Below are 23,790 nucleotides of genomic sequence, written 5' to 3' on the forward strand. Positions count from 1 at the left end.
GCGCAGGTTACGGAGTGTAACCTCGCAAGGTTACAGATGGGGAAATAGGCGTGTAACCGTGTTCAATAATCCCAGTCACTTGCCATGACGATGGCGCCCGAGACGCCGGCGGCTGCCTCCAAGCCTCGGCGCACGTTCCACGTCCAGCTGGACAGCGGCAGCCCCGCGGAGATCAACTTCAAGCAGCTCGTGACGCAGAGCGCGCAGCCGTCCGACCCGTCAGCGTCCGCCGCCAGCTCACCAACCGCCGCGCCCGCGAAGGCGGCGCGTCCGCAGCGCTTCAACATCATCGAGCACCTAGAGAAGCGCTACGGGGGCGGCGCGGTGCTCGCGGACGGTGACGAAGGTGGCGGTCTGGACCGACGCGACGACGACGACCTGTACGACTCGGAAGACTCGTTCATCGACGACGTGGAGCTGCAGCAGAACATCGAGGACGCGCGCGGCCAGACGCGCGTGCAGACCAAGCACGTAGGCTTCTTCGTGAACGCCGGGGAGGAGATCGAGACGCTGGAGAAAGAGGATGAGGACAGCAAGCGCGGCAGGAAGCGGACGAACGACGGAGCGCTCCGGTCATTTTTGGAGGAGCTGCCGGATGCGGCCAGTGATTGGCAACCGGAGGAGCAGGTGGTGAGGAAGCTCGAGGTGCTGCGCACGGCGGTGCAAGAACGTAAGAGCTTTATATGGAGAGGAGGAGGAGAGAGAGCTAATGTTGTGGTTTGTGGTGATGCTAGTGGTGGACACGGCGCCGATCCCCAAGGTGTTCCCGAGATCGTTGGATGAACCGCTGCGTGCGGTGGATAAGCTGGTAGTGGAGGCACATCCCAATAAGTGGCGCGTGACGGGCTACTTCGCCACGCTCATGACGTTCTTGCCGTACACCAAGCAGTATTTGAAGGTGCGGGATGTGGTGAGAGGGTTTCTGGATGGATGACTGAATTGTACTGTGGGTGCTAGTCGAATATGCTGCGTCTGGAAGCACGAGATGTGGCGAAGAGTGAGAGGGAGGAGCTGGACAACGCGCTGGAAGCGCTGACGCAGCTCGTTATTGCGTACGGGACGCGGGCTCCAACAGAGCCTGCTGAGGTGGTCAAGGCGGGTACGGTGCCGACAGTAATTGTTGTTGTACAGGCTTCGCGTAGACTGAGCTTGGCTTGCTTACAGATATCGCAAAGGACAAAGAGCTAGGAACGAAGCTGCATGCGCTGCTGGAGCTTCAAGACGACTGGGTTTCTAAAGAGAACGACTACCGGTAAGAGTGCTCGCCGGCCTACGTCTGCCAGCATCAACATCAGTGATCTGATTCTCGTTTTGTAGGCAAATGCTGAAGACGGAAGACAAGAAACACATGAAGGAGGCAGACTACAAGCCACTGAACCAGCGCCAAGAGCGGAATCGAATGTTCAACCGCGTAAGTCGTCGTGGCGCAACAAAGTCTCTGTGCTCGGGCTAATGCTCGTTACACTTCCACGCAGATCCTTGCACTATTCCCATCGGGCCTGACCGACCTCCAGACATTGCGCGCCCTCAACAAGGCTGCAAAGGTGAAGACACCGAAGAAACCTGCACAGCCAAAGCCAAAGACACCAGTCAAGGGCGCCGCTACGGCAGCAAAAAAGAAAACAGCCGAGCCCACTGTTGGAGGAGCTGCTCCTGCGAAGCGGTCGATCAAACCGTTTAAGTCACGGATGATGGACGAAGCCCCACCGTTCGTAGAGGCAGACTTTGAGGAGGTAGAAAAATGAGATAGGACGCTGGCAGAATGCGAAGAAGTCAACAATGGGCAATACCTATTAGAATGAGGGTATGTTCATCTATTCGGTCTTCTTGACGCGATCAAACACGATGATCATCTCGCAGTGAGGTGTGTGTGGGAACATGTCCACTGGGACGGAGTGCACAGGCTCGAAAGCCTGGCCCTGGAGCGACTTGGTGCTGGGTCCGCAGAGCGTCACAGCGTCTCGCACCAGCGAGTTGGTCGGGTTGCAAGACACGTACACGATGCGCTCCACCGGCGGGCAGGCACGGAGCGCGCGCAAGACCTGGTGGTGCAGACCAGCACGTGGGGGGTCCACGATGGCCACCACACGGTTTAGGTGCGTCTCACTCTCCTCACGCTTCTTGTACAGCAAGTCTTTCATCACGTCTTCGGCCTTGGAGTTCACGAAGGTCACGTTCTTCACATCGTTGAGCACCGCGTTCACCTCGGCGTCGTCAGTGGCAGGCTTGCAGATCTCAATCCCCACGACCTTGCCCGCGCCCTTCGACGCGCAAATGCCAATCGTACCGGTACCGCAGCACACATCGTAGAGTAGTGTGTGCTCGTCCGCGTTGGCGTACTGCTTCACCAAGGAGTACAGCTTCTCGGCACCACGCGTGTTCACCTGGAAGAAGGCGTTCGGCGACACAGAGAAGCGCATGCCCAAAAGGTGCTCGTCAAGCTTGGTTTTGCCGAACACGTGCTCCACTGGGTCGTTGTCTGAAGGAGCTGACAATCCCTCGTACTCCTGCATGTAGATAGACGTCACCTTGAACGAGTTACTCTCGTCGGTTAACCGCTTCACCACCAGGTCCTTGATGGCGCTGCGCTCTTCGGGCGTCTTGCCCGCCGGGTTCACCTGCATCATGACCATGAGATCGTCCGTGTTAACACTCTGGCGCACAGTCAGCACGCGCCACACACCCGACTTCGTCGTAACACTGTAGACGGGAACATCAGACGTCTCCAGGATGTTCTGCATGACGGTGCACACCGCCTTCATCTCGGTTGACACGTTGATGCACTCATCAGGTTTGCTGACAACAACAGAGCCTTCACGGAACAAACCAAGACGGAAGCCGACGCACGGCTTGTCCTCCTTGTCGAAGCCAAAGCTGAACTCGCATTTGTTGCGATAGCCTTCCGTCACAGGGGAGGCGCGGATGGACTCCATCGGGCAGCACAGACCCTTGTGGCTCGCAAACCCACTGAAAGTCGCACCCTTCAGCTCCTCCGTCAAAGCAACAGTCGCCTTCACGTTTCCATCCTGCTCCACGAACTGAAGCGCGTCGGGTGTGAGCAAAATAAACACCGTGTTGTGCGAAGTGATGCCAAGCAACTTTGGCATCGGCACCTCGAACGGCTCAAACTTCGGGGCCTCCAGCGCACTTGCGTCCAACGGAGCGCGCGACCACGCGCCTGACGTCGAGTTACAAGCGTACAAGAAAGCATTGTGCAGTCCAATCGTGGTAGCGCCAGAGACTTCGCTCAGCAGCTTCCATTCACCAGACGCGAAGCGGCCCGTGCCTTCTTGCTTGTAGATCTTGCCCTCGCTGGTGCAGCACACCAGCATGCCTCGCAGCGACGCGAACGACGTGATCTGCGTTCCCTCAGGGCCGCTGCAAATTTTCTCCCACATGAAGCCATCCTTCGACGCCGAGTCGGGCTTCAGCGCGTAGATAACATTGTCTGTCTTGGCAGCCACTAGATCGCTGCCAAACGAGATGATCGCCACCACATCTGGGGCTTCAGCCACACGCAACCACGGCGTGCCCGCTTCCGCCTCGTGTGCACGCGAGTACAGCACACTGTTGGCCACAACAAAGAGCGATCCATGGCTGTTGAGCCAACTGGGGATCTTGAGCGCGTACTGCGGCTTGGTGTCGTCCACGTACGTCTCGGCTGGCTTTTGCTCCTGCTTCTCTCCGTCCTTCTCCTTGTCCTGCTCCATTTTTCGTTTCTTCCTGGCAATGTTGCGCTGGTCCTGTGCCACGCGCTTCTCCTTCTTGCCGAACTCCTTGCGGGTCTGACGCACGATCTTCACGAGCACCTTCTTCATCTCGTTCTCCTTGCGTTCCAGCTGCTCCTCGTACGGGACGCCAGCCCACGGGGTCACCACGTCGCGCACGTCACGGGCTGAGACGTCCTTCTGCGGCTTGTCCTCCGGCGTCTTGTCCTCCTTCGTGTCGCGGTCGCGCTTGGTCCGCGTGCGCATGGGCTTCATGCTCTTCTTGGGTAGCGCGTCCTTGACCTCGAGCTTCTCTCCGTTCCAGTCGATGGTCAGCATCTTGGGCGTGGCCTGGGCACGTTCCTCCGTTGAGTGGAAGTGCACGAAGCCGAAGGACAGCTGCCGCGCCTTCTGCACCTTGAGGAACGACACGCCCTTGGCGCGCAGCAACTCGCTCAGCGCCTTCGAGTCCTTCCACTTGCCGTAGTTCATCACGATCACCTTGATGTCCTCCTCCTGATGGCGCGCATCGCTCTCAGCCACGGCCACGGCCGCCACCTGCTCCTGCTCCTTGTCCATCGTCTGTAAATGACACGCCGCTCGGTTGGTGGGCACGACAAGCTCCTTTGATTGGCTGAAAATATCCAACCTATTTTGCTGCAGCAATCCCATACTAACGCATACGCCTTCCAGCACCAGCGGAACGAGAGGTTCATTTGACGATGGGCGAGCTGGAGACGACAACTCGCAGCGTGCGCGGATGGCTGGAGCCACTGCTGCGGCCCACGGAGCTGCGCGAAGGCTTCCAGGTGTCAGTGCACGCGTGTCCGCGGCTGTTGCAGCGCGAGCTCAAGCACGTGTTCCCGGCGCAGTTCCAGCGCAAGGGCAGCGACTCGGTGCTGGCCGTGCTCACGTGCCAGAAGTCGCTCCTAGACCTGAGCCAGTTCGGCGTGGACGCTGACCGGGAGAAGGACCGACTTCTCGAGACTTTTGTGGCCTTCGCGCAGCAAGTGGCCAACGCACTCATCGCCAGGAAGTACTGGGCGGACTTCATCGACCCGTGCTCCGGTCTTCCGGTGCGTTTGCGGCACTGTCGACTGGTTCAATGGGAAGTTGTGGGACTGACTTGGTATGTTGCCATTTTGTGCGTGTTTTGCTACCTGCAGATGCTCACGCTGTCGAGTAACAAGGTGTACAGTGAAGTGGACGGCGTGGAGCTGCTGCTGCGGTACCGCTGTCTGAGCGCGGGCATGTGCAAAATTCTGCTGCATCCGGCGTGGGGCGCCGCAGTGTATCCGGCCTCGCTCTTCACGACGGCGCCCTACGACGTGGTGCAGGACGTGCTGCACTCTCTGCCCGACGCTGCCTGGGACGCCTCCTCCTGAACTGCCAAGCTGTGCAGGAGAACGGCAGCTCGTATGTACAAATAACACTAATAAACGCATGCACGCACCGTCCTCACGACGGCTGCAGCGCATGTAGATGCATGGCCGTCACACTCACCAAGACTGAGCTTGTTTTGTCTATTCCTGTATATTTAACAAAAATTAAAGGACCAGACGAAATATTTCGCCGTATTGCGTATCTTTTGTTGAAATCCGTACAAAAATTGCATTGATTCAAATAGCTGGCGGCGATGGCGATCCGGGGCACGAGCGCGAGCCAGGACGGACGCTACTTTGCTCAGGAGAAGAAGCTGCTGGCGACGATGTCGTTCCCCAAGTGCTTCGCGCAGCGCGTGGATATGGCCAAGGTGCAGCGCGAGGTGGTCAACCAGTGGGTGGCCGAGCGACTCACGGAGCTGCTGGGCTTTGAGGACGACATCGTGGTGTCCATGGCCATCAACCTGCTGGAGCCCAAGGTGGACGAGCGCCTGGACCCACGCCAGCTGCAGATGGCGCTCACGGGCTTCTTGGAGAAGCAGGCGGGCGCCTTCACGGAGGAGCTGTGGCAGCTGCTGTTGAGCGCGCAGAGCCACCCCACAGGCATCCCCAGCGCCATTTTGGACAAGAAGAAGCAGGAGATGCAGAGCATCGCGGCGGAAAAAGACAAACTCAAGAAGGTGCTGGACGCCAAGAGGGCGGAGGTCGAGGGACAGCGGGCGAAAGAGGTGGAGGGAGGACGACAACCTGTGGACACGGGCAGGAGGACGCAACGACGCAGCCCTGAACGGAGAGTGGACGCTCGTAGACGGTCGAGAAGTCTTCAGCGACGACCACGTAGTCCGCCGCGACGCGCTCGTAGACGTTCGCCAAGTGTGCGGAGACGATCGCCTAGTCCGCGTAGACGCAGGCGCTCACCGAGTCCACGCAAGAGGTCGCGTAGTCCCCGACGACGCTCGCGCAGCTTGCCACGTGGTCGCTTGAGACGCGACCGATCTCGCTCGCCATCTGTGAAGCGCCGACGCAGTCGCCGGTGAGCCCTGTAGTTTTTTCATTGCATCTTTGATGGGGTGTTAATGCAGTTTTGCGTCAACTGTAGGTCACCGTCTCGATCGCGTGAACGACGCATGGAGAGGCCTTCAAAACGGGAGAGCAGGTACTGGAATGCAAAGCTCATTCGGACGTCGTTCTCGGCACGACTCTAATGGTGATGATGTATATTTCTCTTTGTGCTGCAGTAGACGCTCTCGCCGTTCGCCATCGAGCTCGCTGTCGGATGCCCGCCATCGCTCGCCATCCTCTTCACGCTCACCTTCGCCCCGTCGCCGCTCAACGAAGTCTCGCCGAAAGGACTCGACTGAAAGTGGATCGGGTAGCGACTAATGCAGCGGGTCGATAAGGTGGAATCGGGTCACCTCGATTCCTGGAGGTAGCCTTTCATTTTTCAGGCCAACTCCATGACCGTTGGTTCTCTTACTATTTCGTTGACTTCTTCTACCTACAAGGTGTGGGTGGACGCCCTGCGATGATGGAGAAGAAGGTGTAACATGTATCTTAACGCACTGCGTTAGTAGATCTCCAACGTGGCGTTGGGGTTGACCGCGTAGACGCCCTTGTAGCTGTCGAAGAGATCCTTCAGTGCTTGCACGTACTGCGCCTGGTACTTCTGTACATCCTCCTTGGTGGGGTGCTCGATCCGCGGAAACCGCAGCGGCTTGCCCACAACAGTAATGAGGTCGACATCATTGCGCGGGAGGTAAAAGCACGTAGCGTCCCCAAAGAATAAAGTCCCGGGGATCTGAAACCTGTTCAGCTGCAAACGCAGCGATTGCAAGTACGGGAAGGCGTGGTATGTGTACTCCTCCCCAAAGGTATACACAGGGTGCACGTTGTAGCCGTGTTGCAGCGCAATCTTGATGAAACCAAAGCGCTTCTTCAGGTACAGGCGGTGCTTGCCTCGCTGGTACAGCGTCGCCTCCTCAAAGCCGCCAGGAATGATGCTCACATTCTGGTCCTTGCGCATGAACTTGAGCATGTTGGCTTTGGCGCAGCTGCTGTATTCCATCCAGTTGAGAATGTCACGGACGAGAGGGAACCAGAAGAGGTTTTCAGCCGATAGCCACCGGCAGGCGGAGCGCTCGAAGCCCATGTGATACGCGCCGTTGAACGAGAAGCCGCAGGTCAGCACTCCATGAGGATGGAAGGCGAAGAGGTTCTTCGTCCCTGTCTCCACGTACGGCGTGATGTCGTTCTCCTCGACGGCCTTGATCGCAGCAGCCGCACTCAAATGCTCAGCGTCGACTTGCTCGTCGTCGTCGTCGTCGTCTTCTGTAGCATCGTCACTGTCCTTGGTCTGCTCGTATTTCAGCGGCAGCTTGTGCTTGGCCAGCTCTCGCTCCTCGAAGATGGTCACGTTCAGGCGGAAGTACGGGTAGTGTAGCAGAGTGTATCGCGCGAGGCGTCGCATCCGTGGCCACAGATGCAGCGAGTCGCGCGTGACGAAGTGGTACCCCTCGTACAGCGCGGTAAACGCCAGATAGAGCTGCACACTCATCGGTGGCGGCGTTGCTTGTGCCCAGCCGCCGCTCTGCACTGCCGTCCACGCCCACCGAGCCACACACAGCCCCGAGTAGAGCCACATGGCCACGTACGCCCCGAGGCCGAAGATCCAAAGGCCAAAGAGCGACCACAGCAGGAAGCGCCGCATCACGTACCCGCGCAGCGTTTGCAGCTCCGGGGCTGCATTATTGTTGGGCCACGCGGGTGTGCGTCCGCAGGCGGCGTGCCGCAAGGTCGGCAAGGTAGAGGCGTCCTCCATCGCTTGCTGCAGCCGAGCGACTTAGAGAATGGCTTGACCGCAAACCGCTAAAACATGTCTCAGCATGATTGCGCTCCACGCTTGAAGTGCATGGTGTCCGTCGATCGCAGTTTGAAGCACTTGTCCAGCTTGGCCAAAGGCTATTTGAGCTGTGTTTTACATGGGAGACGCGACACAGTGCCTCTATCTACATCGTCGGATTCGTCGCCTAAAACAGCTCGAGCTTGGCGTCCGGGTCTACGGCGTAGACGCCCTTGTGTGTGTCGAATAGGTCTTGCAGCGCCTGTACGTACTTGTCGTGGCACTCTTTGACTAACTCCCTACTCGGGTGCTCGACGTGTGGGAGGTGGAGCGGCTTGCCCACGACGGTGATGAGGTCTACGTCGGAGCGCGGCAGGAAGAAGCAGAGCGGCAGCCCGAAGAAGATGGCGCCCGGGATCCGGAACCGGTTGAGCTGCAGACGCAGCCACTGCAAGTACGGGAATGCGTGGTACGTGTACTCTTCGCCGAAGGTGTACGTCGGATAAACATTGTAGCCGTGCTGCAGTGCCAGCTTGATGAAGCCGAAGCGCTTTTTGATGTAGACTCGGTGCTTGCCGCGCTGGAAGAGCGTGGCTTCTTCGAACCCTCCTGGCAGCAGACACAAGTTCTGGCCCGTGCGCATGATGCGCTGCATACTGGTCTTGCTGCTGCTGCTGAACTCCATCCAGTGCAGGATGTCGCGCATGATCGGGAAGTAGAAGAGGTTCTCCGCCGAGATCCAGCGGCACCCCGCCCGTTGGAAGGCCATGTGGTGGGCGCCATTGAGAGAAAACCCGCAGGTCAGGATGCCGTGCGGGTGGAACGTGAACAGCGCGCGCTTGTTTGGCTCGACGTACGGTGTCACGTCGTTCTCTTCGATGGCTGCAGCAGCAGCCTTCGCAGTCAAGTGACCGGCGTCTCCCTTCCCGCTTTCATCGCCAGTTATAGCGTCGCTGTCCTTCTCCTTCTCTGGTTGCTCTCCATTGTGCATTGTCTGATTGGCCTCCTCTCGCTCTTTGAAGACCACGACGTTCAGCCGGAAGTACGGGTAGTGCAGGAACACGTAGCGTGCCATGCGACGCATCGCCGGCCACAAGTGCTCGGACTCGCGCGTCACGAAGTGGAACCCTTCGTACATGACCATTGCAACCAAATACATTTGTACTGTAACCGGCAGCGGTTCGGCTTCCGTCCAACTGCCCCGTTGCATGGCGCTCCAGGCAGAACGCGCCACGCAGACGCCCGAAAAGAGCCACAAGCCGATGAATGTAGCAAGGCCCACGATCCAGAGCCCGAAGAGGAACCACAGCAGCACGAAGCGTAGCACGCGCCCGCGCAGCGTCCGCAACTCCGGCCGCTCGTCGTTGTTCGGCCACGCCGGCGTTCGCCCGCCCGCAGCATTTCGCATCGGCGCCAACAACAAGCCGAGTGCCGACATACATACTACCGGTGCACTGCGATCATTTTGTCCAGTTGGCAGGCGCCTTCGTCTCTATTTCGTCCAATTAGGAGGCGAACTGAAGTACCAACATTGATGTACGAAACGTCATATGCGTCCACCGAAACAGTATTAAAATACGTAGTCTTCGCGGCCATGTTCCTGGTGGGCCGTCGCGGGGCTCGTGCAGCTACCCGACCATCGCTAGCGCCGCGCCGACAGCTCCGTCCGACGCACAAGTCGCAGATCTCGACGTGGCCGCGGCTGGCGCCCCACCAAGCGCTCGTGGCGTACTCCAGACACTGTGCCGACGCCCACGCGCGACTCGCCCGCGATGCCTGGACGCGCCGCAACGCGGAGCTGCTGCGCGTGTTCCCCCGAGTGCTGGCCACATCCTCCTCTACGGTGGAGAAACAGTCGCTGGTTCAGAAGCTGCGGCGTCTGTTGCGGGTGGCATTGCACTTCGCCAAGCTGCTGGGGCTGGCGCTGCCGCTGGCCTTCACAGCTCCCGTGGCGTTCACAGCGGGCGCACTGCTGCCTACAGTTGCAGAGCAGTGGTGGGGGCTGGCGCTGTGGCTGGCGCAGTTCTCGTCCCCGACGGTGATGAAGTTTCTGCAGTGGGCCAGCACCAGGCGCGATATGTTCCCAGCCTCGTTCTGCGACCGTTTCGAGAAGTTCCATGAGCACGCGCCAATGCACTCGTGGGCACAGACGGAGGACGCACTGAGGATGGCGTTCGGACAGGAGTGGAGAGACGTGATGGAGGTGGACAGCGATCCCATTGGGTCGGGCTGCATCGCGCAGGTGTATCGAGGTCGCATCCGCGCGACGAACGAAGAAGTGGCGGTGAAGGTGATTCACCCGCACGTGAAGCAAATGGTGGCGCTGGATTTGCAGCTCCTGCGCGGGTTTGTGGCGATGTTGGAGGTGGTCCCGACGCTCCGGTGGCTGGGCGGGAAGGACAGTGTGACGGAGTTTGCGTCGCTCATGGAACGGCAGCTGAATCTGCGGACTGAGGGCGAGAACCTCGCGTTGTTTAGCGAGCACTTTCGCAACCGGAAAGGACTGCGGTTCCCCACGCCGCTGATGGACTACACGACGGAAAATGTGCTGGTGGAGAGCTTTGAAGATGGCCTGCATTTCAGCGAGATCCTCTCGCAGATGGAGCCGCCGCGCCGGAAAGCCGTCGCACGAGTTGTGCTCGAAGCTTATCTCCGGATGGTGTTCCTAGACAACTTTGCTCACGGAGACCTGCACCCAGGAAACTTTCTGTTTGACGAGCAAGGCTGTGGCGCTAATTCTCGTGTGTCTCGCTCCGAGGCCATTCGAAACGCTGGTGTAGTGGTGATCGATGCTGGCATTGTCACGAAGCTGGAGCAACAAGATTTGCGGAATTTTGTAGAGCTTTTCCACGCAGTAGCAACGGGCAACGGATACAAAGCTGGCGAGCTCATCGTCTCAAGGAGCAAGGGAAGGGTGCTGCCAAATGGAGAAGTTGTCCCGGCCAAATGCAAAGACCTCGAGTCGTTCTGCACCGGCATGGAGAAGATTGTGGACGAGGTGCTGAGTTGGCGACTCGATTTGAAGAAGGTGCATATCGGAGCGCTGCTACGTCAGGTGATGGAACTTTGCTGTACCCACGAAGTGAAGCTGGAGGGGAAGTACGCCTCGATTGTTGTGTCCATTGCGGTGCTCGAGGCGGTCGGCCGAAAGCTCGACCCGGATATCGACATTCTGGCTGTGGCGCTCCCCATCATCACGCAGGCGCTCATAAAGAACGTGTTGAAAACTTAAGTCGGCAATTTACCCCGACTAGGTGGCTCGCTGAGGCTGGCGGTAGGTCACCTCATACAAGAGAATGGCAACCAGGTGAGAACGCAACCGCTCCGCCATTTCAAGTGCCGTCTCGCCCGTGGACTCCGTTCGGGCCTTGAGGTTGATGTCATACTGAACGAGGACTTCAGCCGCCAAGGCGGCGTCGTTCGCAGCGGCTGGGCCACGCAAGCAGTAGATCATTACGAGGCCAATGGCAATGCAGTGCAGAGGGATTCGAGAGCCACGTACCATAGTGAAGCGCACTCCATCCATCGTTCTGAGCATAGAGGCAGCTCGTTTGTAAGCATACAGATGTGTAATAGATTCCGTTCATACTCGACGCTGCAGACACGTACATCCGTCTCGTCGATGAAGGCTTTCTTGCGCAGCAGCAGCTTGGCGACGCTTGCGTGGTCTTCGCCGCATGCCTCCGACAAATACAGACAAAGAGTTGGAGAAAGAATCGCTGGAGTGAAGTTGCAGGCTGCTTACGAGCATAAGGGGTGTCATGCCACCTTTCTAGTTCACACGAGAACGCCAGCATTGGTCAGGGGAAAAGTATCCGAGAAGCGATGCAATAGCGAGAAGTACGCACATCCTTGCGGTTAATTGTGATTCTCCGGACAGGAGCCTTGTCTACCAAGCGCTGTACAATAGACTCGTGGCCTCCCATCACCGCATAGTGCAAGGGAGTCCAGCGCATTTCGAGCTGATAAAGTGTTAGTTATACAGCTTGAACACAGTACGAGAACCTTGCCTGGCGTACATCCGGATCATCGATCGTGGTTTCTTCATGGATAAGTGTTCGCACTGCACCACCCGCCCCCTGTAAACATGCAATGAGAGTTTGCACGTTTGTTACTTCGAAGTACTATTTACATGTTTCGGACGGAAAAACGTTCGGCAACCAACGCACGTGTCGGCAAGCGTAATGCAGCGCTGTTCGTCCCTTCTCCTGTTTACAGCAAGAATTCAAGTGGGCTGAAGGGAACCATTGCATCAGTCGACGCACGACTTACGTCTTTGCCGTTGGGATTTTGGTTGTTTAGGCGCAAGTGCTGCGTGACGTAACCACTATGGTCCAGCTTGGCTTCACAGATGAAAAATGGAGACAGAATGAGAGCGAGCACAGACGTAGCAGCAAAAGTGAACTTCTTGCCGTGGATGTGGAAGAAGATTGTGCGCCGATAGAGGCGGATGCGCTGGTTGATCGAGTCTCCTTCCACCTGACGCAAGACGGGTGTTGTGGCTCCCATCTTCCGCTGCTCAGACCATTTCAGCTCCATGAACAGCTTGGGTCGGTCGTCATCTGCCTTTTTCTTCTGCTTCGATGTCTTCTTCCCACCTTCTTCCGCTTCCTTGTCCAGAAACGCCGCGATCTCAGCATCGCTGCCGCTTGCGGTGATCGCCTCGTGTCCGAACCCGAAACGGGAGAGCATAGTTGTCCGAGCCCAGGCACAGAATATTGGACACCGTCCTCAAAACCGGTTGATCTCTTCACGCAGATTGAATGTAAAATGTATTCGTTGCTAGCGAGAAGACGCCACGACTGATGGCATCAAGCTAGCTAAAATAACTGCGAGGCTATCTATTCTATAGGGAAGCAACGGGGCAACTTACTCGCTGTCGTCTTCTGGGTCCTCGTCGTCCTCTTCATCATCATCATCGTCATCTTCTTCCTCCTCCTCACTGATCTCGAGGCCCTCGTAGGCCTCTTCCTCTTCTTCATCATCGTCGAAGTCGATTTCGTCGTCCGTCGACTTCTGTTTCTTGCGCGCAGGCTCGTCGTCGACGATCGGGATGTCCTTGAGACCGTCGGCGCAGAACAAGACGCTGTTGAGTCGCTGCTTGGTGTAGACCGTGTGCCGGTACTTGCGCGTGTTGATGTCGAACACGTGCACCATGCGGTCGAGGCCCACCGCCGCGATGTACGGCAGCGTCGGGTGGCACGCGATGTCGCGGATCGAGCCCACTGGTCCTGTGCAGCGACCCATGTGCTTCAACGTACGCAGGTCCAGGATGTCCAAGTTGCCTGCAGTGTCGCCGACATAGATCCGCGTCTCATCAGGTGATACACATAGTGACTGGATCGGGTTCTCGCCGAAGTTGTCGAGCTGCTGCACCGGCCGCCGCTTCGTGTTGGTGTCGTAGATCCGGACGTGACGGTGGCCACTGCCCACCACGACGCGGTGTCCGTTGCTCGTGCCGGACAGGAAACGCAGGTCCTTGACCCACACGGGCACACGCATGTCGAGCTTGTCGTGTGACACGTTCTTGGCCCGGAACAGCATCTGCTGCGTCTCGAGCGACCACAGGTTCAGGTCGTGCTCCTTGCCGCCCACGCCAATGACCGTCTGTGCGGCAGCCTCGAGCCTCATGATGTGCAGGTCGCCGCCAACGTTGAAGGATGCAGGCTTGCCCGCGTCCTGCAGCGTGCTGCGCACCAGCACGTCACCAGCGTCCGAGCACTGCACCACGGAACCGAATTTCTGAACGACGTCGAGTCCCACGCAGCGCGTCCTGTCCTGCTCCTTGTCCTGCGCCGGCCAGGACCAATCCGGCTCCCGCGTGGCGCTCAGACTCTTACCGTGCGACGCCTCGTAGCTCTCCACGACACCGTCGGCACGGGCCGCCACCACGTTGCGCTGGAAGTTGGCGGCCTCACGCTCGTCTCCGTACCAGCAGAGACGCTGGATGCCGCGCACTCGGGCCTGGGGCTGCTCGCGACTGGACAAAATCCGCTGCTCGTTTTTCTCCAGCTCAATAGACTTGAGCAGACCAGTCTCGTCGCCTACCAGGACGCGCATTGTGCTTTACTTGTTGAGTACTGCCTGCTAATGACTGGCATTGAAAGTCTTGAGATTGTGGCATGGTGATTGGCGGAAATCAGGCGAAGGTAAAAAGAAAAAATGAGGATAGATTTTAAACTGCTGATTGGCAGATAAGCCCCCATCGTTTATTTTCGGACATAACGTGGTTTACCATTGAGTCATCCAATCAGGAGCGAGAGTTCTCATTTTTTGAGCCGAAGCAAAGCAAGCGGTAATATTGTTTTTTTACACACTGCCCAGGACTTATCGGTGATGTTGAACCTTCAACTCCGATATACGTCTCTGGCGCACTTCAACTAAGCAACACATAAACGTATAGGAAATCGTTGGTAGATTATGGCGGAACCCATTATAGTTAATATCACCAAAAATTGAAGTAAATTCGGGGAAAAAACTATTGACTCCCATATTCACCTAAATGAATTTGACAATCCTTCCCCGTTTATTCTGGTTTTAGAAACCCAGTAGCATCACGCGATAGCCCAGAACCTCAGCTTTATTCTGAGGTAACACTCGCCCCTAATAAAACTTTCGGGGTTGTTGGTGCGGTTGACCAAAATGCCAGGGGTTCCAGAAGTGCGAAGGATACAGCTTCAGCCACGTCTTGAGGAAATGTCGTTTTCCTGTTCGCATCAGGGAACGGATCGGCGAGAGAACTCTTTTAAACTCCCAGGATACGTCGCGCACGACCACACTGACCAGCATTATCTGTCACGACAGCCCCGATTTTCCACCCCTTTGCCTCAATCTCTTTCATCAGCTTCTCTATTTGTTCTGCGATCGCAACTCCATCGTGTCGTGAGCCAGTCGGAACCAGCCCGTACGTTATGATAGTTCCAAACAGAGCGAGCATACACCCGCAACTTGGCGACGTTCTGCCACACATCAGACAGGAAATTCAGTCGTCCACCACCGAAGTCCAGTCTGTTGCTCAGTGCAACGAGCTGATTATCTTCTTCGACTCTGCTATGCTTGTCAAGAATCCGACTTATATATTTGCTTTTCGGAAGAGCTGTCGCACAGGCCCTGTTGAGGAAGATAAACAGCCGGAGAGTCGATATCTTTCCAATAAAACGATCCGGAAACCCGTTTTCCGCTTGGAAGTGAATGATGAGACGCAGAAACTCTTCGTTATCTTCCTCAGTGAAGATATTGTCAAAATATTTACTGATAAATCGTTGGCACTTGTCAGAACTTGTTGACGAAGCAACCTCGGCCGTGTTATCTTGTGCATTATGACGTAGAAAGGTATTGAGAACTGTTTGCTGTACTTGGGGCGGCTTAATGTCTCCGCGTGCGACCGCTTCTTTGTAGAATTGGCAACGCTTGAGATGGTTCGCGAAGGTAGTTGATCGCGAGGAAACAATCTTGGGCACTGGTGGATCGTCGGTTCTAGTTTTGTCTCCGTAAGCGGCAAGGTAGTGCTTACACACAAGCTTCTCCCTACCGTTCTTTGTTGGTAGACCTGTACCAGCGAACTGCTGCCTTACGAAGCCTTGCTCGCGTCCCATTGCATTCAGGCTTGCGTCGAGAAGAGTTAGGCTTGCGAGGAACTGGGGTGCCTCGAATGTAGGCGTAGACGCTTGCTGCGTCGGGGTTTCCGGTGTGGTGGGCTACGTGGGCACTTCCTGCTCGTGCGGATCAGGTGTATGCGTAGGTTTTCCTGCGAAGGGGAGTGTTGTAGGGTGGCGACGAGTGCAATACGTGTACACACTCGTATACAGCGCAACTCACTATCCGAATCACGCATTTCCTGTCGTATATGAGAGACATTTTTTCAAAAGTATCATTATGGCCATTTTGAGGTTTTCTGTAATGGGCCTCACAAGTTGGTGGATGGTTCGTGGACCGCTTTTCCTCGAGCTGAGGAAAACGCAAAAACAATTCGACCCACCTCAAAAGCATGTCTTCAGACAGCGAGGAAGACGCATTTGACGACGCATCGGCGGCTGGGAGCCCCCCGACAGACGATGGCGACGCTACAGGATCGGCGGAAGATGATGCAGTGTCTCTCCCCAGAGGCGGGCCTTTTCTCGAAGAGATGGAGGGCGTGGTTACCCAAGTTGCTGGGCTGGAGGAGCTAGAGTGCTGCTCCAAGCGTCGCTTCATCGGCAAGCGCGACGCAATGATCTACTTCTTCCTCTCGCTGACCCGTATGACGAAGAACGAGCGGCAGGTGTCGCTGCTCAGCGTCTTGAGTGTCTCTGCTGCAGTATCTGACAAAGCGAGCGGCAGTCGCGATCGTTTCCCTTACTATCTACTTTTGTGGGTGTTGTATGTAAGACCGGGTTCGAGAAAGCTTATGGAGTCAGTCATAGGACGCTTTCAATACATCGCAAGCGGTTGAAAGATGGCTGGATATCTGCTAAGGAGCATGGAAACACGGAGAATAAGAATGCAGCGGCCATTGATGAAGATCTATTGGTTGGGTGGTTTGAGTCAATTAGTGAGCTTTACGGAGAGGTGGTACCAGTTCGGGTTCAGCGCAAACCATTAGGCGCATCCAGGCAGCGGCGCTATGTTTCGTACGCCATGCATACTTTGCTACCGCCTGTATTTACGTGGGATTTACTGTGCAGTGAATACAAAAAGCACTGTATGAAGATACACCGCGTCCGTCACTGAACGCGTTCATGCGAATTCTACGGAAACGATGCCCAAAAGTTGGCATTCGGTCCGGCAGAATCCAGGTGTGTGACGTGTGCGCTATCTACCGCAATAAGATGACCCCAGAGGTTGACGCTGTGGAGACAGAGGTCTTTGGGGTGCATTTGACAACAGCTAAAGCGATGAGGTAAGTAAGGCTACTTTTGATTAGGTGCTACAATTTTGTGAGCTCACTAATGCTTTGGATTGTATAGAGTTGCTTATCAAGTCGACGTTAGTAAAACGACAAGGACAACATAGTGTTGATCATGGATTTTGCTCAAAATCTATCGCTGCCGCACGTGCCCGATGTGCCCTCGAGCTGGTATTTCCTATCCCTCGTTTCTGTTTCGATGTTTGGAGTGTACTGTGCTAATGATTCTAGTTACAATCACTTCATGTACACGGAAAGAAAGGGTGGCAAGGGAGCTAACGAAGTGACGAGTATGCTTCATCATTCTTTGGATCTGTATAGTGTTTTTGATGCTGCAACCAAGTCTCCTGTAGACAAGGATGCAATGGACACTAGCGTCACTGTGTGGGCTGATAATTGCGAGGACAGAACAAAACCTCGCAGGTTGTCTGGTATTTACTGTTTTTGGTGGAGTATGGAGTTTTGAGCGAGGCGCATCTAAAATTCTTTACTAAAGGACATACCAAAAATGCATTTGATCGTGGATTCGGAATTATCAAACGCCACATGCGTCGTGAATCATGCTGGACCATGGATACTCTAGTGGAAGATGTGGAACGTGCTACTGAGAACGTGAGCGTTGTGAACCTTGAAGAGGAGGAAAAGCCGTTCTGGGCGTCTAAAAGTTTCTTTGCAGCTAGGTACCGTAAAGTGGCCGGTATACAAAAGTATCACATTTTCAGGATCACCCGAGAGAAGTCGGGTTTTGTGGAGTGCAAAGAAACCCCTGCTTCAAAAGGCGTATGGATAAGACTTCACAAAGACAAAGAACCGAAGACACAGTCGCTGGCAGACTTCCTGAGCGCATGGAGTGTGGTCCCGAAAGCGAACGACAAGCCACTCAATCCTGAAAAGGTTTCTGACATTTACAGTAAAGTGCTACCTTTTGTGCCGTCACAGTTTACCGACGACCCCATTTACATGAAGCCTTCAGCGAGAATGATTGAGACGGCCCAAGAAATCAAACGATCGAGGCGGAGCAAGGCCGACAAAACGAGAAAGGAGAGAGAAGAGGTTGGCGTTTCAGTGGACGACGACGAAGGGAAGGAAGCTGTTGTCTAGGCTGTTGACATATTGATAGTGATACTTTTGAATAAACAAAAACATTTTTTGCGCATGTCAGTTTCGACTTCAAATTTCATTTTGAAATTGTTTTCGTACGATTCGGAAGGCGCGGATTGGTTGATTCGAAAGCGCCGGAATTGAGGTTTTAGAAAATATCAAAAAATCAAATCGGCATTTTTGGTCACCTGGTCATGACATCTGCCTCCACCGCGGCATAACTTTGCTTCCACGTCGAGTTAGAAGGCAGTAAATAGCCGTAGATGAAGCCAAGATGCATCCGTTTCGCGCCATACCGGTGGTTTAATAACCTCAAAATGGCCATAAGGATACTTTTGAAAAAATGTCTCTCATATAAACAGTCTTTCGGCTTTATATCGGCTGAAAATTCGGCTTTTCGGGCATACCTCTTTGGCTTTATGTACAATACACCAGAGAGCACAGAGCCGGCAAAAGCCGATTTTTTCCGGCTTTATCTAACACTGCTGTGCCGCCCAAATGCAGTGTGCTAGCTTGTGGTCTGGCGTCAGGTCCAGGGTGTTGTCCATTTTGCAGTACTGAAGCCAGTCCACACCCGCGAGTATACGCTGGATTGTCCGCACAGACGCTTTGACACTAAGCTCTTCCTTCAGCTGCGAGGCGCTGTGATTACCTGCGGCCGGTTTATGTACAATCCTGCTCAGCTCTCCGTCCGTGGTGAGGGGAGGGCGGCCTGTGTACTGGTCAACTGGGACGTTGTTTACGACCCGCCGGACGGTATCCCTGCAGCGCCCTACTCTGGCACGATGTTGCTTTTTGAGAACTCCGCTTCGTGGGGGCCTTGATACGGCCGCGCTCCTCTGACGTTACTGGTGGCTTGTGTGCCATGAGCACAGCAGATTCTTGACTGGCTGTGCAGCGTTCATCGCTTTTTCATACATTCTTTTTATATAGAAGTTTGTATGTTGTGGTCTAAAACCGGCCAGTGACGATACTTTTGACGCAGTAAAAACAATCGACGTTTGTATGCTGGCACTATCAGGGACGCCGAAATCGACGTCGTTAGCACATGGAGGTGGTCGGCAACGGTATTAAAATACACATATCTAAATAGATAGCAGTCCTTATATCGAAAAATCGACCGAGATATGACCACCGACCCACCCGTCGATAACGTTTGCCGCGGGTGTACATGTATGTTTTGTATACTTGTGTAGCGGGGCTACACATTCGGTTCACCTCCTACCTTAGTGCAACATGCACTAAGGCATACATTCAGGTGACCACCACAGGGTGGTCCACATTCATAGCAAGAGGCATATGACTGGTAGAAAGTAACACCTTTCTACCAATGAGAGTCATTCAATAGATAGGGGTTCTGCCAGCCATCCAATGGCAGAACCTCTCATTAGAAATATCAGTTTTAGGAGGAAACCCCATTTACAATCAATACAGTTCTCATTTACCACCAAAGCTTTCGTTTGGTTCGTTTATCTAGGTTTAAGTATACTTGTGGATACAAGTATACTGAACTTAAGTAAATTACTCCTACGCTTCCTCCTACACGTGCGCACACGTGTAAGCTTAAGTAGTGGGTCTAAGCAGACCCATTACACCTGGTAGCACTTTGTAGTCCGTCCAACGACCGACTAACACGTTCGTATGGAATACGAACGCGGGGCTGAGAACCTGCCCTCGGACAGTAACATGTCCGTGGGTAGCCCAAACACGTCTGCAACGCATGTTGCGCGTGCAGACTGCCCCCACCTGTCGGAACCAGAGTGGGAGGCCCTCCAACGACTGTCAACAGTCATTGGGGAAGCGGCGGTAGCAACGATGTTGCGAACGCTATCACCGACGGAGCAACACGGTGTTGCTCTGGGTTTCATCGTGAAGGAACAGCGTGAAACCGCTGCTCGAACTTCGGTGTCGCCATCGGCCACACCGCGCGTGGAGTCATTGAAACTCCACGTAAGCAGCTACGTTGGAAGAGAGGGGGAGCCTCTCCTCCGTTGGCTTGTCGAGGTCGACACTGCCATTGCGGCTCGACGTATCGTCGACCCGTTGTCGAAGGTTGCGTTCGCCATGTCATGTCTTGGCGGACGAGCGAGGAGTTGGGCGTACGGACGCCGACTCACAGATCCTACGTGCTTTAGCACGTACGAGGATTTCAAGGAGGAGCTCAAACAAGCGTTTGAGCCCCCGCAGAACGAGTTCCGATCGAGGGCGGAGTTCCTCGATCTGCAACAGGGCAAGCATGACGTGCATGCTTACGCCCAAAGAGCACGGTACTTGGTCTCGAACATCGTGACCAACCCGATTGACGAGGCGACAAAGGTCGTCACGTTCATGAAGGGCCTTAGAGATGGGCCTGTGAAGACCTATCTCTTCCGAGAGTATCCAAATACTCTCGAGGCTGCAATTGCGCTCGCAATGCAAGAAGAGTTTAGCCTGCGGCAGGCTAAACTGCATGTGAACGCCCCGCGGCTGATGCCACGACCGGTGGTGAGGCCGTCGGGAGGTCCCGAACCAATGGACCTCTCGAGTGCGACCGCTGCTGGGAACCAGCAGCGTCATGGATCAACGAATGTGCGTTGTTTCCGCTGCGGAAACATCGGTCACTATGCCCGCGAGTGCACAGCACCTGTGCACGCGGCGAGGAGCCGTCGTGGCGATACTGGGTATCGCCACGGGCAATCAAAAAACTAAAGGGACCAGCAGGCGCGGGGCGCCCTGCTGGTGATGCGATCGAGCGTGTCGACATCGGACACGCTGCAATGAAGATCGCTGCCCCCAGTGAGAGTCAATCTCACTGCAAGAAGCAAGATGACAAGCCGAACCTTGTCATCTTGAAGGTAAGCTCGAAGAGAGAGAAGTCTCTTCGTGCTCTAGTGGACTGTGGTGCGTCGAACAACTTTGTTCGACTGCAGAGCCTTCCAAGGCTTGACTTCGAGGAGGTGGAAACACCTCGAAGTCTATTGGAAGAGAGGCTAGCAACGGGTGTCGTTGTTAGAACCGAGAAGCGTATCGTACGCGTACGCTTCTCTTACCAAGAGAAGGAGTTCGTCGACGAGCTTATCGTCCTGGAACTGGACGATAAGTTCGATATGGTGTTGGGCATGCCGTGGCTTGCACGGCATGATCCGGTGATCGACTGGATGAAGCGCACGATCGTGCGCTTCGGGAGCAGCAGCAGCGCGACAGAGAGCGATGGCCCTGTCGGCGCAGCACATGCACCACGTGGTGCATGCGGCCCTCCACTAGAGACAGCGCGGAATGCGGCTGTCTCCGGTCACCCCAAGCGAACGCCAACGACTGCGAGAGTCGTTGGGAGAAGATGTGAACCGAATCAGCAGGGCCTGGTTCAATCCGATTCTAGAGGGTCTCGAAGCATCCGGGGCGACGCGGTAGTGTCGACAGGTAATGTCGACACACAATTGGTCGAAAGACACTCCGCCGTTAGGCGTAGAGGTAAAGAAGACGCGTCGGCTCTGGGAGCCGACGCTGCAAGCAGTGCGGACGGTTGCAAACGTCCCGCACCGGAAATGTTTGCGAGCTCGCGTGCAGCCGGGCTGCACGACGAAGCGGTGCGCGATCAAGCCGGGCTTGAACGCGTGCGCCCGCGGGTAAAACCCGCCGGCGAATACAAGGAACAACTGTCCACGGCCGGGCCTGGACAAGAAGAAACTCGCGGAGCCGGGCTCGGCACGAGAAGTGAACGGCGCAAGCGGGAAAAGCTGCGCAAGTCTCGGTCAGGGACCGAGACGCTACAAGCAGTGTCTGCCGGGCAGACACAGGAGTTGGAGACGACCGTCGAGACATTGAATGTCTTGACGCGTACGAGTATTGGTCTCCAATACAAGAAGATGAGGCTGAATAATCCTCCGACGTTAGCGTCGGAGTTGATGTCCCTCCCAGTTACAAGCTGGAAGCGTTTCGCTCGCGAACTGCACGATGGACGCATCGAGCAGATCTGCATCCTCTCGGACGTCGAGAGGATGACGTGTGAAGCAGAAGAGCTGAATCAGCTCATCTCTGAGGGCGCGGACGCCCTCAGCGCGAAGTCGAAGAAGGAACGCTTCGACGAGCAAGGCTGGGACTCGCTCAAGGCGAGCCCCTTTTACAAGGTCTTGCGTGAGTACAAGGATGTACTCCCGGACGACATTCCTGCGGAGTTACCGCAGGACAAGGGTGTTCAGCACGAGATTGATCTCGTGCCGGGAACGAAGTACTGCGTCACGCGACAGTGGCCACTGCCGCGTGAGCAAGTCAAGGCAATCGACGACTTCTTTGAAAGTCGTCGCAATGCAGGACAAGTGCGGGAATCGAAGTCCCCGCACAGCGCGCCTACGTTCTGTGTGAAGAAACCACAGGGCGGGTGGCGCATCGTTCATGCGTACAACAAGCTGAACGATGCGACGGTACCGGCACAGACGCCGATACCTCGAAAAGATGTGATCATCGATTCGATGACCTCGAGTACTATCTTCAGTACTCTGGATCTGAGAGACGGGTTCTATCAGATCCTCATGCGTGAGAGTGATATCCCTCTCACGGCGGTAAGCACTCCGAGCGGCATGCTCTGGGAGTGGCTCGTGATGCCGCAGGGGCTGAAGAACGCCCCAGCGACGTTCAACAGGTGCGTCACGCACTTGTTGCGCTCGGTGCGCGACTTCGCACCGAGCTATTTCGACGACGTGTTCATTCACAGCCGGGCTGTGAATGGGAAATCGGATGTGGAGATGCATACAGAGCATCTCCGCAAGTTGCTTGAGCTCATGCGAAAGCACAAGCTCTACGCGAACCTGAAGAAGTGTATCTTCGGGGCAACCGAGATACCCGTACTTGGGTGTCTCGTGGGGAAGAACGGCGTACGCCCTGACCCAGGATAGGTCAGAGTGATCAATGAATGGCCTACGCCTTCAAATGTAAAGGAACTGCGGCAGTTCCTTGGACTCGCCACGTACTTGTGCAAGTACGTGAGCAACTACGCGGGCAAGATTCGCCCGCTGTCGCAGCTCTTAAAGAAAGAGGCTGCATGGGAATGGACTGCTGATTGTCAGCAGGCCTTCGAAGCAGTCAAGCAGGGCTTGACTGAGGCGCCGATCTTGGCGGTGGCCGACCAAGATCGCCCATTCCACGTTGTGTGCGATGCATCCGATTTCGCGATCGGATGCGCACTGATGCAACTCGATCACGAAGGTCGTGATCGTGTGGTTTACTACCAATCGCGTCAGCTGAAGCCAGCTGAGCGCAATTACCCGGTACATGACAAGGAACTCCTTGCCATGAAGTATGCACTCGCAAAGTTTCGAGTGTATCTACTTGGGAGTAGACCATTCGTGGTCTACACCGACCACGCATCGTTGCGTACGGCGATCAAGTCGCCGCACATATCACAAAGAATGGCACGGTGGCTGTCATTCTTTGCTGAATACAACTTCCAGGTTGAGTACAAACCTGGAAGGTTGAATGTCGTGGCCGACGCGCTTTCGCGTCGACCAGATTATGCGGTGCAAGAGGCCGACGCCAACGCAGTTGGCGTCGTCAGGACGACTACACCCTCGTCGTCCTTGCTGGACGAAGTGAAGGCCGCATACGCACATGATGCGGATGCGAAGCAATTGTTGGAGTACTTCTCCACACCTTCTGACAAGTCTCGTCAGAAGCTGGCCAAACACCTTCGTGCCCGTGTACACCGTTATCGTGTACACAATGGTCTGCTGCTTTACAGCGCAGTCGACGACAACGCAGATCGCATTGTCGTGCCGGATGATCATGAGCTGAAGCTCAAGATCACGTACGAGTACCACGATGCCCCGACATCGGGACATCCTGGCCGTGAGAAGACATATTTGCTTCTCACGCGTGACTTCTATTGGAGTCACCAGTACAAGT

General features: G+C 55.6%; 10 protein-coding genes across 13 annotated transcripts; 5 read left to right on the top strand and 5 right to left on the bottom strand.

Annotated features, from left to right (window-relative positions):
• Positions 1-84: 84 nt before the first annotated feature.
• On the top strand, positions 85-1,745 carry KRP23_5531 (Ubinuclein-1; the record flags this gene model as incomplete). The annotated part of the gene is made up of 6 exons (XM_067890608.1): positions 85-670; positions 735-898; positions 958-1,099; positions 1,165-1,252; positions 1,318-1,411; positions 1,476-1,745. The coding sequence occupies 6 exons, from the start codon at positions 85-87 to the stop codon at positions 1,743-1,745; spliced, it is 1,344 nt and encodes a 447-aa protein (XP_067747140.1).
• Positions 1,746-1,814: 69 nt separating this feature from the next.
• Positions 1,815-4,286, bottom strand: KRP23_5532 (the record flags this gene model as incomplete). Of its 2 annotated transcripts, XM_067890610.1 has the most annotated exons (2): positions 2,647-2,700; positions 2,754-4,286. In XM_067890610.1, the coding sequence occupies 2 exons, from the start codon at positions 4,284-4,286 to the stop codon at positions 2,647-2,649; spliced, it is 1,587 nt and encodes a 528-aa protein (XP_067747142.1). The 2 variants fall into 2 exon arrangements, with proteins under 2 accessions (XP_067747141.1, XP_067747142.1); XM_067890609.1 differs by having other exon boundaries at positions 1,815-4,286.
• A 143-nt stretch (positions 4,287-4,429) lies between these two features.
• On the top strand, positions 4,430-5,092 carry KRP23_5533 (Cobalamin trafficking protein CblD; the record flags this gene model as incomplete). Its single annotated transcript, XM_067890611.1, has 2 exons — positions 4,430-4,783; positions 4,874-5,092. 2 exons carry the CDS (start codon positions 4,430-4,432, stop codon positions 5,090-5,092), a joined length of 573 nt encoding a protein of 190 aa, XP_067747143.1.
• Positions 5,093-5,343: 251 nt separating this feature from the next.
• On the top strand, positions 5,344-6,472 carry KRP23_5534 (PWI domain-containing protein; the record flags this gene model as incomplete). 2 transcript variants are annotated; one of them, XM_067890612.1, is made up of 3 exons in its annotated part: positions 5,344-6,122; positions 6,189-6,245; positions 6,328-6,472. In XM_067890612.1, 3 exons carry the CDS (start codon positions 5,344-5,346, stop codon positions 6,470-6,472), a joined length of 981 nt encoding a protein of 326 aa, XP_067747144.1. The 2 variants fall into 2 exon arrangements, with proteins under 2 accessions (XP_067747144.1, XP_067747145.1); XM_067890613.1 differs by having other exon boundaries at positions 6,331-6,472.
• A 184-nt stretch (positions 6,473-6,656) lies between these two features.
• Positions 6,657-7,907, bottom strand: KRP23_5535 (Diacylglycerol O-acyltransferase 2-like protein 6; the record flags this gene model as incomplete). Its single annotated transcript, XM_067890614.1, has 1 exon — positions 6,657-7,907. One exon carries the CDS (start codon positions 7,905-7,907, stop codon positions 6,657-6,659), a length of 1,251 nt encoding a protein of 416 aa, XP_067747146.1.
• A 208-nt stretch (positions 7,908-8,115) lies between these two features.
• KRP23_5536 (Diacylglycerol O-acyltransferase 2) lies at positions 8,116-9,336 on the bottom strand (the record flags this gene model as incomplete). 2 transcript variants are annotated; one of them, XM_067890616.1, is made up of 1 exon in its annotated part: positions 8,116-9,336. In XM_067890616.1, one exon carries the CDS (start codon positions 9,334-9,336, stop codon positions 8,116-8,118), a length of 1,221 nt encoding a protein of 406 aa, XP_067747148.1. The 2 variants fall into 2 exon arrangements, with proteins under 2 accessions (XP_067747148.1, XP_067747147.1); XM_067890615.1 differs by having other exon boundaries at positions 8,116-9,138.
• Positions 9,337-9,522: 186 nt separating this feature from the next.
• On the top strand, positions 9,523-11,160 carry KRP23_5537 (ABC1 family protein C21C3.03, mitochondrial; the record flags this gene model as incomplete). Its single annotated transcript, XM_067890617.1, has 1 exon — positions 9,523-11,160. The coding sequence occupies one exon, from the start codon at positions 9,523-9,525 to the stop codon at positions 11,158-11,160; it is 1,638 nt and encodes a 545-aa protein (XP_067747149.1).
• Positions 11,161-11,178: 18 nt separating this feature from the next.
• Positions 11,179-12,620, bottom strand: KRP23_5538 (Transient receptor potential cation channel subfamily A member 1; the record flags this gene model as incomplete). Its single annotated transcript, XM_067890619.1, has 8 exons — positions 11,179-11,357; positions 11,431-11,458; positions 11,538-11,609; positions 11,674-11,700; positions 11,777-11,890; positions 11,948-12,007; positions 12,098-12,136; positions 12,201-12,620. The coding sequence occupies 8 exons, from the start codon at positions 12,618-12,620 to the stop codon at positions 11,179-11,181; spliced, it is 939 nt and encodes a 312-aa protein (XP_067747150.1).
• Positions 12,621-12,797: 177 nt separating this feature from the next.
• Positions 12,798-13,988, bottom strand: KRP23_5539 (WD repeat-containing protein 74; the record flags this gene model as incomplete). Its single annotated transcript, XM_067890620.1, has 1 exon — positions 12,798-13,988. The coding sequence occupies one exon, from the start codon at positions 13,986-13,988 to the stop codon at positions 12,798-12,800; it is 1,191 nt and encodes a 396-aa protein (XP_067747151.1).
• A 1,927-nt stretch (positions 13,989-15,915) lies between these two features.
• On the top strand, positions 15,916-17,913 carry KRP23_5540 (uncharacterized protein; the record flags this gene model as incomplete). Its single annotated transcript, XM_067890621.1, has 2 exons — positions 15,916-16,300; positions 17,309-17,913. 2 exons carry the CDS (start codon positions 15,916-15,918, stop codon positions 17,911-17,913), a joined length of 990 nt encoding a protein of 329 aa, XP_067747152.1.
• Positions 17,914-23,790: the final 5,877 nt, after the last annotated feature.

Source organism: Phytophthora ramorum, assembly GCF_020800215.1.
Source record: "Phytophthora ramorum isolate Pr-102 chromosome Unknown Phyram_PR-102_s0004, whole genome shotgun sequence".
Taxonomy (NCBI): Eukaryota; Oomycota; class Peronosporomycetes; order Peronosporales; family Peronosporaceae; genus Phytophthora; species Phytophthora ramorum.